Here is a 13,065-nt window from a genome sequence, read left to right as displayed (position 1 = left end):
CCTTGGGTTATATGTATATGTCTCTTGATACGGGCTATGTGTCTCCTATATGTCACGCTATATAAAGGCTCCTTGGGGTATATGTTTACGGGCAATAATCATATTCGCTGTGACTAATTATACATGTTGATGACGGCTGTTGGTTAGTTGGCCCACAGTACTGATCTGCAGACAGATTCCGTGGGGACAATTCCCTGTCATAAACCGACTAGCAAGGGGACGACTGCAGATGGTGGCGAGAACATTGGCGTACCGATATTACGTGTATTTTTACGAAACAAATGCTTTCGTCCTAACATGGGCAGCAAACGTCACATTCCCCCGTCGCAGAATGGTGCCGGAATCCCTCGTTGGCACGCCGGAATCCCGCTCGGCTTATTATCCTCAGTCGCCGGAATCACACCTCGGCACGCCGGAATCCACATCGGCTCTGAGGAATCATAACGCAGAACATCCGTGACGCATTTAACCCGTGGTGGTAAAAATCCTGTCATTACGTTCGTGGAAAATTCACAGTCGCCCCAAGCTACATGCAGTATACGAGCTATACAGGATAATCAATTTGCCATGTAAACATGGACCTGACCACGACGCGTCCTCTCTCATGGCACAGAACTCATGCCGCCACATTATTCATTAACCTGCCATTTTCCTATAGACTGTTAACTGGAGCGCACAGAAAATGACAGGCGGGGGTTTAGCACGTCATTTAACAATACACATTAGCGACGTATTTGTATGTAAGACATGTTAATGACTGCGATGAGATGTTAGCACTAAAGAGAGCACGACATGAAACAAATCAGAATTAAGGTGTAAGCACATAATCCCAAAAGAACCTACAGAACGCGCATTCGTAATTAATTAAAAAGAAAGAAAAAAGGCCGGGTATCTCGGAACCGCCGGAGCGTCGGCGGTTGTTCCGCCGAACTTACATTTTGCCGAGGTGAAGGCTTTGGCGAGACATTGGAAAAACAGCATGTGGCCCGCGTGTGGATAGCTGCGCCGCCCGCCACAAGCACCAGAAACTATCCCACACAGCAAGCCCTAGAATAATTAAACATGATGATTTTGACCTTGGTTTGACCATTATATCTGACCCTGTGTCAGTGGACTTGTACATTCAATTGTTGTATTGCCTAATGAAGCATCTCAGAGATGTACAACTTCGTTTAGCACTCCGTTGTTCCATCAGATTGAACGATTCCCTAAAAACTGAATTCGTTGAATCCATGGTCTGACCTTGACCTGCCGTAGGTCAGCAGCCTTACAAGGTATATTTAAATTTTGATACCACACGATCCGCTATTCAATTGTCTACAGCTACGCAAACTTTTGCGCGGCCATGCCTAGCATAATATGCCGTTCGGGAAACAAATCCGGAAAAAACCTTTGGGGGGGGGGGGGCGGGCGGTGAATTTAACCCTTCCTATCCGAGCGCGTGTTAAGTGTCCATATTTTCCATATGGGGTAGACTGCAAAGAAATAGGAAAACTCTAATGCCACTGCCCCCTCCCCCCTCCTGTCTCCCACACTGGGGAATGCAACCATGGTTAGTGTTGGTTCGGTCCAGAGCATTCTGTCGCATCATTTGTTTTGGCTTCTAAAAATGCTCCCAAGTTCCATTTATGTCCTCATGAGTTTAACAAACGCCTAACTATAATGTAGGATGGGATGTCAAAGTTGGTTGGAGTAGGAGGATAGATTTAGCCCCTCCCCAATGGTTTACCCAAATTATTTCCGAACCGCGCGGAGAGGTCACGCCAATTTTTGGCCTCGAATTTGCGGCAATTGAGTCACGGATCTTCGGGATAAAAGGTCGCTGACCTATGGCAGGCCAGAGTGAAGCCCTGCCTGCCAACAGAGACAATTTCTAGAGAATCATTCAATCTGATGTGAAAGCGGAGTGTAAGACGAAACCCTACCTTTCTAAGATAGTTTCTTCGGCAATACAAAATCTGGATTTGCAATTACGACAATTCCATTGACCTTGCGTAAGATATAAAGGTCAGACCGATTCCAAAGCTAACCTGCTTTTTTCCTCGAGAGCTCGCTGCATGATGAAAGTTATTGTGCCCCATTTTGCAAGTGGAGCTAAGACACAGGACCGCAAACGGACATGTTCCGTGGACTTATAGCAGACTAGGGTCACATGGCCCAAAATGGCCCGGGGATTTTTTTAGGAACAGACTGCCTAGAAAGATTCTAGAAGATAAGAGCAATAACAAAAATATCATAAGATAACCAAATATAAAGAATATCAAGATACATAACAATAAAAAAAATTAAACAGCAAATTTGTATAGCTTTCTTGGTCACTTTGACCATTTATAGATGGAGTCAGACAAGGTAACTGACCTCGAGTCAACACCATTGACGTCCTCTGTTTGGATACAGGTATCTAGAGTTACCTGGCGGTTGCGTTGAGGACGTTCTGTGGGGCACTAAGCACCAATCTACAGTCTGACATTGTTTGACATATCTGGCCGTAAGTTTATGATCTAGGAACCTCAAATTTTGACCTAATTGAGTTCATAGACAGGCCATCCCACTCTGTGAATCTGCCATCTCTAGCTATCCTAGCTTCCGAGATCGAAAGGGTGGATCAAATTGTGCCCCCCCCCCCACCCCCACCTGAGCGAGATGTAATCAACCGGCCACTTGAGCCCGTGTCGATGCATGCCTACCAGCATGCCGTCGCATTTAGTGGCATTTCCATCATCTAAAATGGCAGTAATTGCTGGTGAATCAGTTAGGTAAGCTAATCTCCCAAGTTTGCCTCGAAATGTTTCGCCAAGAAAAGTCGCTAGTGACTGAGATGAAAAATACGCAAGCTGTCGGTGGAAAAGCGGCTAATTAATAGACCATCATGATTTGGTGTTCCACCATTTGCGGAGCATGACGCATTGAATGGACGTAATACCATCTATATCAGGAAAACAAACTAAGAATATGAATGCAGTAATTAACCCAATGTAATCGAACAATTTCCCACGCAAAGCCAAGATGATAGAAGAATGCCTACAAACTGCCGCTGACTGGGACATCATGTCGAACATACAAGTCAAAGAAAGGATGGCCGGTCGGTGGGAAGTCGTGGCTGTACATGTACACAAGTGGAAGGAGTATCAAAGGCACTAATTAATGCCGTCATTTTTAAGCATTGACTTCACAGGCAAAACCGAAGCAAAGTTGGGATGGGTGGTGGATGCCCAGCAAATTATGAGGGAAGGTGGAGCTAGGCCTGTTGGAGTGCTAAATGGTGGCAATCATATGTTATATATATATATATATATATATATATATATATATCGTACCTGTCCGCTTTTGGAGACTTCCTTGACTTGGCCCCCCCAAGTCATTTTAAGAAATCGGCACTCATGGTACTTACATAATATGACATGACTTCAATGACAGCAGCGAATAATGCGAGAGCAATTCGTCCCACAGGCTGCGGAGCGGACTCAGGGACGCCTCTCAAGCCATTTTAAGAAATCGACACTCGTGGTACGTACATAATATGACATGACTTCAATGACAGCAGCGAATAATGCGAGAGCAATTCGTCCCACAGGCTACGGAGCGGACTCACGGACGGCTCTCAAGCCATTTTAAGAAATCGACACTCGTGGTACGTACATAATATGACATGACTTCAATGACAGCAGCGAATAATGCGAGAGCAATTCGTCCCACAGGCTGCGGAGCGGACTCGGCGGAACTGGCCCCTATCGCGTCGCAAAGCTTGGCTACACCAAAGCCCCGAGGACGGCCCCGAGACAGCGTGGGGTGCTGATTGGTGTGCCTCTGTCGCGTCCGTGTACAGCTGTCGCGCCCGTGCACCTCTGTCGCGCCTGCGCACCTCTGTCGCGCCCGCGCACCTCTGTCGCGCCCGTGCACCTCTGCCGCGTCTGTGCACCTCTGTCGTGCCCGTGTACCTCTACCGCGCCCGTGCACCTCTGTCGCGCCCGTGTGTCCCAGCCGCGCCCGTGCACCTCTGTCACGCCCGGCGTGAGTCGTCGCGCGTGCACAGCTCCGTGGCAACCTAGAACGTACGCACAACAGAGGACACCGCAGTGCTAGGGGTGCGGGACAAGGAGGAATGCATGCTGCGCTCTAGCAGCGCAGACTGGTGACAAGATCCAGGCCGCGTTCCCCATTGCCCAACATCTTCCACCAGTTGACACCTATGACGTCAGAGGAGAAAGCGTCACCACAGTTTCCACAGTTTGGAGTGTGGTCGTTCGTGTGTGACGTCATTGGCAACAGCCTCCGGTGGGTACTCTGCCAACAAGGAACGCGACTCTGGTGTCGGGTCAAGCTCAGACGGATGGAAAACCGGCACTTGGTACCACATCCAGGCACTGACGGCCCAGCTCCCGGCCATCATGGCCAGGAACGGGCTTCTCCAGGTCCTGGCCAGTGCTGTTTTACCTGCTGAACGGCTCGGTCCTCCGTGACCTGAACTTAACTGACGTTGCTCGTCACGTCATCATCCGTATCCCCCACTCTGAGTGCACGAGTGCGTCTCGCCGCGACCTGACGCGCCGATCAGGGCGCCCGAACGTGTTCGACAGTAACTCCCCCGACGTGCACGCAGCATGTAACCATTTGCAGCACGCAAACATCCATTGTACTTCCAGAGCCGGACGCAAGCGGGCAAACCTCAGAGAGCGCGCTCGTGACAGCACGTCCTCATGCGTTCAGCCGGTGGCGGCGATGGGCGAACGCACGGGCCGGGCGGTCGCCACCGAGTCCGCCACGACGAGGTGCCCGTGAACAGGCATGAGACGCGAAGGCCACGGAGGGAGGGACGACGCTTGCGGCGACCCGGAGGCCTGGAGACGCGCTGGACCAGCCGCACAGACCAGTTCCGTTGTTGTTGTTGATTAGAGTTTTAGGGCGCGCCGACTACTGCGGTCATTTTGCGCCCATAACAGCTAAATGACTACCTACGGCGGTAAATGACTAAAAAATATATATCATTCTGAACTGAAAACGGCTGAGTTGTGACAGGAACACGTCACCAGTGATGTCCGAACACGTTGACCCATAATAACATATTGATACGAAATTTCCGGCAACTTCCTACTCGCGGTATGAACTATTCAGGCAGATGTATATAAGGTGCAGAACTTAACATGCGGTACGAAGCTGAGAGTATGTTCGATATACGGTGAGCTGTCACCTAGTAAATCGGAGAGCGTCAGGGACGGCGCCTCCCGGCCAAAGAACCTCAGATGCTCGACGCGTAATATGGGACAGCATACGAGCACATTTTCCACTGTGAGCGTGGTGTTGCAGTGCCGACATCGTGGTAGTTCGTCGTGACATAGTAGGTGTCCATGTGTAGCATAAGTATGGCTAATCCGCAAGCGACACAGGATTACTTCCTCCCGTCTAGACTTTCGATAGCATGACTGCCATTCCTGAACAATCGGCTTAATGCTTTTCAGTTTAGTGGTGCCCATCGCACCCCATGTGCTTTGCCATTCCCCGCGCAAAAAGGCAGAGATGGCCGAGTACAGGTCTGTAGCGGGTATCGGAAACGCTCTGCGACAGGGATGACGAGTAGCACGCTTTGCAGCAGAGTACGGACCGGTTCCGACGGGTACCTTCAAGTGCTCCGCGCACCAGTCGTTCAGGCACTGCCAGCAGTCGGACGCCTGCTTGACGTTGCAGTGGATCAGGTCCACCAGCCAGTCGACAAACAGCTCATTGTCCTTCAGGAGCAGGAACTGGCCGGGCACGATGTAGGCGCGGTCGAAGCCGTGGTTGACCAGTCCCTTGCCGAGTACCTCGCCAATGCCGGCTAGATCAATCACGGGCTTTTCGCCCATCGGCTCCGCCACAAAGATGAGGATCTTTCGTATGGTGGACGACATTCTATTGATGGCGCTGCGAGTACCAACTTCCTTCACCAATCGTCGGCGCTGTCGCAGAATGTTCACACAGCTAAAAGACTACAAGAAAACAGCCCACTCTAGATGTTGAAGCCCATGTCAAGCATGCACTGCTTGTGCGCCTCGATCAGCGGCTGACAGTTCTCCTCGCCGTTACGCACGATACACTCGTCGCGCACGCGCTTGGTCTCGGCGCACGCGCAGCACGCCTTGCACTTGGGCGGCTTCTTCTCGTTGGCTTTGGGCGCCGCCGGTTGGTCCTGGGGCATCACTCGAGGCGGCTGAAACACAGGCCGCGCGCGGTCAGACGGTGACGCCCCGTCCAGGAGGCGCGGACGGCTGCGCCACGAGAGCGTCCTGGCGGACAGCGCCATCGAGACGTGCTGAGTCTGCTGGGACGCCCGCCGCCCGGAGCTCGCTTGAAGCGGTAACGCGCGGCTTACCCGAAACGCGTAATGGTGCTAACTTTAACCGGCCATACTCGTGAGACCAACTAGTACGTTTGACAGGAGGGGGGAGATCTAACCAGCGCGCAGCACAGGGTGGTGGCAGAGCAGCCTGTCATGTCCACGCCGCGCCTTGGCACCGGTACCAGCGCGAGCCTAGTAGTCCACGAACACCGACCGATCATAACAGAAGTCGGAGGTAACTCGAAGCACACTAATGGAAGAAGAATCCACCTCACACCAGATATGATGCCATCTATATTGGGAAAAGAGCTAATAAAATGAATGCATTAATTAATCCAATGTAATCGAGCAATTTCCTACATAAAACCAAGATTATAGACGAATCACTGCAACCCGCTCCTGAGTGCGACATCATACCGGACACAAGTCAAAAAAGCAATTGTATATATATATATATATATATATATATATATATATATATATATATTGTATATATATATATATATATATATATATATTTTTATATATATATATATATATATATATTAAATATATATATATATATATATATTGTATATATATATATATATATATATGTATATTTGTGTATATATATATATATATATATATATATATATATATATATATACATAGGCGTATATACATAGTGGAAAACCGGAAAAACAAGCCGATGAAATCCGAAAAGATTTTCGTACTGCTATCGTATTTTTCTGCTATCGGAGACTTCCTCGAGCAGGCCGCCAAATCTTTTTCAGAAATCAATATCCGTGGTATTTACATAAATGAAATGAATAAAATGGCAGCAGAATAAAAACATGAATAAAATGAATACAACGTGGCATGAATAAAATGGCAGCAGCGAGTAGAGTGAGAGCAATTTGCTCCCGAGGCTGCGGAGAAGACCCAGCGGAGATGGCCTCTAGCGTGTCACAGCCCCTGGATACACCAAAGCCCTGAAGACGGCCCCGAGACAGCGTGGAGCACTGGTCGGTGCGCCTTTATCACGCCCGTGCGCCTCTGTCGCGCCAATGTACCTCTGTCGTGCCCGTGTACCTCTGCCGCGCCGGTACGCCTCTGTCGTGCCCGTGTACCTCTGCCGTGCCGGTACGCCTCTGCCGCGCCCGTGTGCCTCTGTCGCGCCCGTGTGCCTCTGCCGCACCCGTGTGCCTCTGTCGCGCCCGTGTGCCTCTGCCGCACCCGTGTGCCTCTACCGCACCCGTGTGCTTTTGTCGCGCCCGTGTGCCTCTGTCGCGCCCGTGCGCCTTTGTCGCACCCGTTTGCCTCTCTCGCGCCCGTGCGCCTCTGTTGCGCCCGTGCCCCTCTGTCGCGTCCGTGCACATCTGTCGTGCCCGTGTGTCCCTGTCGCGCTGGCAAGCCTCTGTCGCGCCCGTGGGCCTCTGTTGCGCTCGTACACCTCTGTCGCGCCCGCGCGCACCTGTCGCGCCCGTACACGTCTGTCGCGCCCGTGCGCCTCTGTCGCGCCCGGCGTAGGTCGTCGCGCATGCACAGCTCCGTGGCAATCCGGACTGCACGCACAACAGAGCGCCGCGATACTAAGGGTGCGGGATGAGGAGAGGTGCATGCTGCGCTCCAGCAGCGCGGACTGGTGACAAGATTCGGGCTTGCTGGATTTTGCAAAGCGCATGAGAATTGCGAATGAAGACTTTCAAAATGCCTAAACAGCCCTGTTCAGCGTATGATGGCTTGTTTCTTTTTATATATTTTAGTCAGTAAGCCATTACTGGTCTACATAGTTCTAATGGGCTACTCTAACGCTCCTTACACCTGCGTAACAGTAATGCATGAACCCATTAAACCCGACCTTACAGCCACTGGCACAGGTTTTTCAAATATGTTGTCTGCCCCAGCCAGCGCTGGTTGCCGTCCCAGCCGTGATCACCTCAACACAACGTCCAAATGCATATGCGTGTTCACATCCTTTGGCTATTTGGTGCCGTGTGCAGACGTCGCAATCACGTGACTTACCCGCCGGTCAGGAAGGCCGTATTTGCAAAACCATTGCTAAGACCCCGATTGCCTGCCCCGCCATGACATGTGAGGATCAGTTTTACGTTGATGTAACAGACGTCTGAACGCTTCAGTGATTAAATGATACACGAAACTGGCGCTCTCACTAACGCGCTTTCAGCCCATGTTGAATTATTGCCCAGTTCGCAGTTTAACGCACAGTTTTGCATACCGATACATTTACGACATAACAATACATTAACAGCTTGACTGTCTATTCTCTGGCCATCTTTAAGACTATAGGTGTTCAGCTTTCACACATACTCTAAGATTATTGCCAAAATACCACACTCACTCACTCACTGCCTGAAATATTCAACTCATACCCTAATGGACACACTTTTGACTTAGTCAAGGACCCTAACCCATACTTCAGAAACATCACACTGATGTTCAGGGGCACTTGGATGGGTTGCGCTGTTGAGAACCAGTTATAGCCAATGGCAGGGGGCTTGGCAGGTTCAGCCACACACATTTGACATCCTCCACCACAGAAGCAACCAACAGAAATTAAAATTTCTCCACCACAGAAGCAACCAACAGAAATTAAAATATCAGCTCGATACATTCTCACCAACTTCTGCCCCAGCCCCCGTTAAAACGTACCATAGGACAAAATTCCCAGAGCTTCAGACATACCCTCAGCTATTTCTAGCGCTTGAAAATTACCTTACACTGCCGCCGTAAGCATAGGTAATTAATATCTCCTATTATCTTGTTATGTTTACTCAGGTAGGTGACGCGCAATTCTACCTCAACCCGAGACCGGCGATGCCCTGGCACACGTCCCATTCATTTGCATATTTGTGGAATGAAACACTACATAACCAGAAAAAGCCGCGTCCTCTGTCCCCAAGTGTCGTCGATAAAGTTTGTCATGCCTGTAAACGCACAAAATTACGAAAAAAGAACGCGGACAATACTCACCCGACTCTCCCACCACTGTACGACCGCAGAACGACGGTTGGCGTGGGTTGGCGCCAAGATACGTCATTTCCCGCGCCACATTCGTCTTATTTTGTGGCGGTAGTCCGCAGCCATATTCCTTTATCATTACTGAAGTACTACTTCGAACTCCCCCAAAATGATCGATACACGTTATTTATGCCCCTTGTGGACTGTGACGGCCTTGCACTTCAAACACGCAGCGATAAGTAGTTGCATAGCTTGACAGAGCATATCATATAACATCTATGCATAACTCTAGTGCAAACGCCTACCAGCTTACATGAATGTGCTGTTCAGATTTACTGGGGCAAATGCGTCGTGATGTCACAGAGACGCTTCCGTTTGGTAACTGATAAGAGGCCGGGCAAGGGCGTAAGAACCTTAGAAAGTAGGGCAAAGAGCGGCACAGCCAATAGTGTATTCATGATTTGCGCTTAAGTCCAAAGACCTGTCGCCGACATTTTCAAATGTAACTGCACTTACCCCCTCCTTCACTTGTTTACACCCGCCACTGGGATCGCCTCCGTCATCACTATCGCATACGGTACATCGTCAGTGCACCGCCACGCCATCATGGCGCCGGTCGTGCTGTTGCTACTTGTGCTGCTGAGCCAGCTGTCTCCCGCGCCCGCCCGAGTGGAGCACCGCAGCTCGAACCAGCTGTCGTCGCGCGGCCTGGACGCAACTGAGGCACGCGGCTGGGTGCGCGCCTGTTACCTTTTCCGAGATGTGCCGCTCGACCAGATCGATCCCTGGCTCTGCACGCACTTGCTGGCCTTCTTCGGCCACGTGACCGCCGACGGCCTGCCGCAGGTGAACGATGCCGACCTGGACAAGCTTGCGCAACTGGTGCGCATGCGCCAGCAACAGAACCCACTCCTTCGCGTCTGCCTGACGTTTGCCGCCAACAACGACGCGTTTGCCACGGCGGCCGCGTCCAACACTAGCCGCGCCAGCTTTGCCGCCGCCGCGGCACAGCTGTTGCAGCAGACCGACCTGGACGGTCTCGACTTTGACTGGGAGTTCCCCGCCTTCTTCCGGCCGGGTCACGAGCGGAGGGACTTTTCGCTGTTGCTGGAGGCGACGGGCGCGGCGCTGCGCGCGCTGCCGCGGCCGCGCCTCCTCACCGCCGCCGTCGGCGGATCGTCAACCATCGTCGACGTGTCGTACGAGGTTCCGCGCATCGCCGCCGCGCTCGACTTCGTCAGCGTCATGACCTACGATTTCCACTTCTACAAGACGCTGGAGCCGGCCACCGGCCACAACGCGCCGCTGTTCGCGTCGTCGCGCGACCGCGGCTTCCTGGCGACGCTCAACACCAACTTCTCGGCCCACCTGTGGCTGGATCGCGGCGTGCCACGCTCCAAGCTGCTGCTGGGCCTACCGACCTACGGGCACGGCTGGCACCTGCGCGACTCGGCCGTCCACGGCCTGCTCGCGCCCGCCTCCGGACCCTGGAAAAGCGGCTACGTCACCCTGGCGGACGTGTGCCGCCTGCTGCAGGGCAACGGCACGGCGGAGTGGGACCCGTTCGCACTGGCGCCGTACGCCTACAGCGGTGCCGAGTGGGTGAGTTTCGAGGACGCGCGCAGCATGGCGGCCAAGGCGAGCCTGGTGCGCGCGCTCGACCTGGCCGGCGCCATGACCTACAACCTGGACAACGACGACTGGGGCAACGTGTGTGGCCGCGGCGCCTTCCCGCTCCACCGGCTGGTCCGCGACATGCTGCCCTCGCTGGAGCAAAACTGAAGCAGTCGGGGACACACCGCGCCCGTTGGATCAGCGCGTTCCTAGTGGCTGTCCTCGCTGGACCAGCGTAGGCCTGATCGCTGATGGGTGGATCGCGAAATGGAGAGCATTGAAATGCATGCTTACAATTGGATGTCGAAAATACACTTAATGCAGCGTGCCACAGAACCATCGGAAGCTACAAACCTGATGCATTTGAACGAAACGAAATTAGCATATTTCGACTCGGCAAAGAAGTGAGTACCGCACTGGCAAAGATGCGGGTTATTGCGTGCGGTCGTCCCACGTGCTTACGTTCAAAAACCACGGATCCGGCAGTTTCCTGGAATTGTACAGGATTCATGTCAGATCTCAGCAGACCACGCACATAACGTTATGAAACCAACTGCATGATGTAGGTGCATGTGCCGCCTGCAAACCGCCCATGCCGTCCATCACTGTCCGATCCGTAGTGACGTCAGCAATTGATCGTGAGGCGACCAATGTCGCGTTTTTTTCCAAATCGATCCCGAAAGCAGCACACTGTTGTCCAAACCAAGTGAGAGGCAGACGTAAAATGGCAACAGCCCGAAACGAACCCGCCGCAAATTTGCGCATTTCGTCGGAAAAACCAAGGCCGTTTGCCGGCCTACCGCTGGCTGTGATTTGGCTATGCAGTCGTGTGGTTCTGCTGAAGGTCCTCCGCGCAGGAAATGTATTCCACAGGTGCGTGACTGCGCACCGAGCAGCCGAGGTCGTGATAACACGGCGCATAAATATACGGCTGAGGCAACAGCATGCGTTTGTACCAGTGAGCTAGAATCGCTTTTGAACTAGGGCGGGAGTGGGCAATTCCATCGCAAAAAGACTGTCTGGGAGTGAAAAATTAAATTTACAAGAGATGGAGCTTATGACCTAGTGACTGATGCTTCAGCAAACAAAGACATCTATTTCAGCGTGGCATGGACGTAATATCATAAACCTGACAAAACTGTTTTGTTTTTTAACATCTTGGCCATTTAAGTGAAACAGAATACATTAAAGTATAGCAACTTCATGACAGTCTTATGGGCATAACAAATGCATTAACAACAATACGTTGATGCGGCACTTTGTCCTTCCCTTCCACATCGCTTCTAGCACAAAACAAAGCAAAGGAATTCAACAACAAAATAACAACAGAAAATTCAACAAGCATACAGCACTCAAACAAAAACAAAACAAAAAAACCTTGGACTCCTACACATCGGCCCATCACCAAGTCAAACAAAATACACATACCTCTGGCTTCTGTTAAGATGGGGTAGGGGGAAAACAAACATTTTGTCACTGTTTCTTACAAAATACCAATGCTTATTTCCGTGAAAGTAGCCTAACTATGCCTAACCTAAGGATGTCTTACTTCATCTCACCCTGTTTAACCTGTTGGAATCACAGCAGCAGTTGTGAGTTACTGATTCCTGTACAATTCCTATTGCCACTTGCCATGCACTTAACCAACTTAACCTTACTTAGAGTAGCCCATATGTTGAACATCATCTCAAGTCACCGATCTGTTGACAGCGGCACATATGATAAAAACATGATAAAGCTCATTTTTTGGCTGGTTTCAAATTTCATTTTTAATTCAGCTCATCTGTGTATGTTTGTTGACATCAGGCAAAGTTGACAATACACAAATGAAAACACCTCAAATCACTTTGAACAACTTATTCTGATAGTCATGGTTAACCTCTGTCAAGGGCAATAATGGGTACGCTCCACAAAACAATCGCTCTTCTCCAAAAGTAACACAACTTTTAGATGACCATGCCCGTTTTGCTGCTTGCGTTTTCAGCTGCAGCAACGGCATCTTTTTAGGCTTGTTTATTCATATTTTATGACATAGTTTGAGATGTTGGCTTCACATTTTAAATGGGATGGTCTGACTATTTGGTTAATGCTGACATTTATCTCATATTATAATTGCTATACAGCTTAGAGTATCCCAGTGTAAAAAATATGGTGCATATATACAGTACAGTCAT

The 13,065-nt window shown here is 50.8% G+C and overlaps 2 protein-coding genes across 2 annotated transcripts; one reads left to right on the top strand and one right to left on the bottom strand.

The window, feature by feature from the left end:
* Window positions 1-4,116: 4,116 nt before the first annotated feature.
* On the bottom strand, window positions 4,117-5,885 carry LOC119114007 (barrier-to-autointegration factor-like). The gene is made up of 2 exons (XM_037238241.1): window positions 5,600-5,885; window positions 4,117-4,187 (listed from the first exon to the last, which is right to left on the bottom strand). Exons 1-2 carry the CDS (start codon window positions 5,883-5,885, stop codon window positions 4,117-4,119), a joined length of 357 nt encoding a protein of 118 aa, XP_037094136.1.
* A 3,992-nt stretch (window positions 5,886-9,877) lies between these two features.
* On the top strand, window positions 9,878-11,803 carry LOC119113928 (acidic mammalian chitinase-like). The gene has a single exon (XM_037238161.1). The coding sequence runs from the start codon at window positions 9,884-9,886 to the stop codon at window positions 11,057-11,059; it is 1,176 nt and encodes a 391-aa protein (XP_037094056.1). The 5' UTR covers window positions 9,878-9,883; the 3' UTR covers window positions 11,060-11,803.
* Window positions 11,804-13,065: the final 1,262 nt, after the last annotated feature.

This window comes from Pollicipes pollicipes, unplaced genomic scaffold, assembly GCF_011947565.3.
Source record: "Pollicipes pollicipes isolate AB1234 unplaced genomic scaffold, Ppol_2.1 Scaffold_7262;HRSCAF=8765_pilon_pilon_pilon, whole genome shotgun sequence".
NCBI classification, from domain to species: domain Eukaryota; kingdom Metazoa; phylum Arthropoda; class Thecostraca; order Pollicipedomorpha; family Pollicipedidae; genus Pollicipes; species Pollicipes pollicipes.
Note: the sequence above shows the minus strand (reverse complement) of the source record. Positions and strands in the feature narration are given on the sequence as shown.

What these genes read in the sequence shown, in the direction of transcription:
- LOC119114007 (XM_037238241.1), bottom strand. Translation starts at nt 5,885, where the DNA reads ATGTCGTCCACCATACGAAAGATCCTCATCTTTGTGGCGGAGCCGATG. An exon ending in GAAGGTACCCGTCGGAACCG is followed by an intron (nt 4,188 to 5,599) that starts GTCCGTACTCTG and finishes CTGACGTCATAG; the next exon opens with GTGTCAACTGGTGGAAGATG.
- LOC119113928 (XM_037238161.1), top strand. Translation starts at nt 9,884, where the DNA reads ATGGCGCCGGTCGTGCTGTTGCTACTTGTGCTGCTGAGCCAGCTGTCT.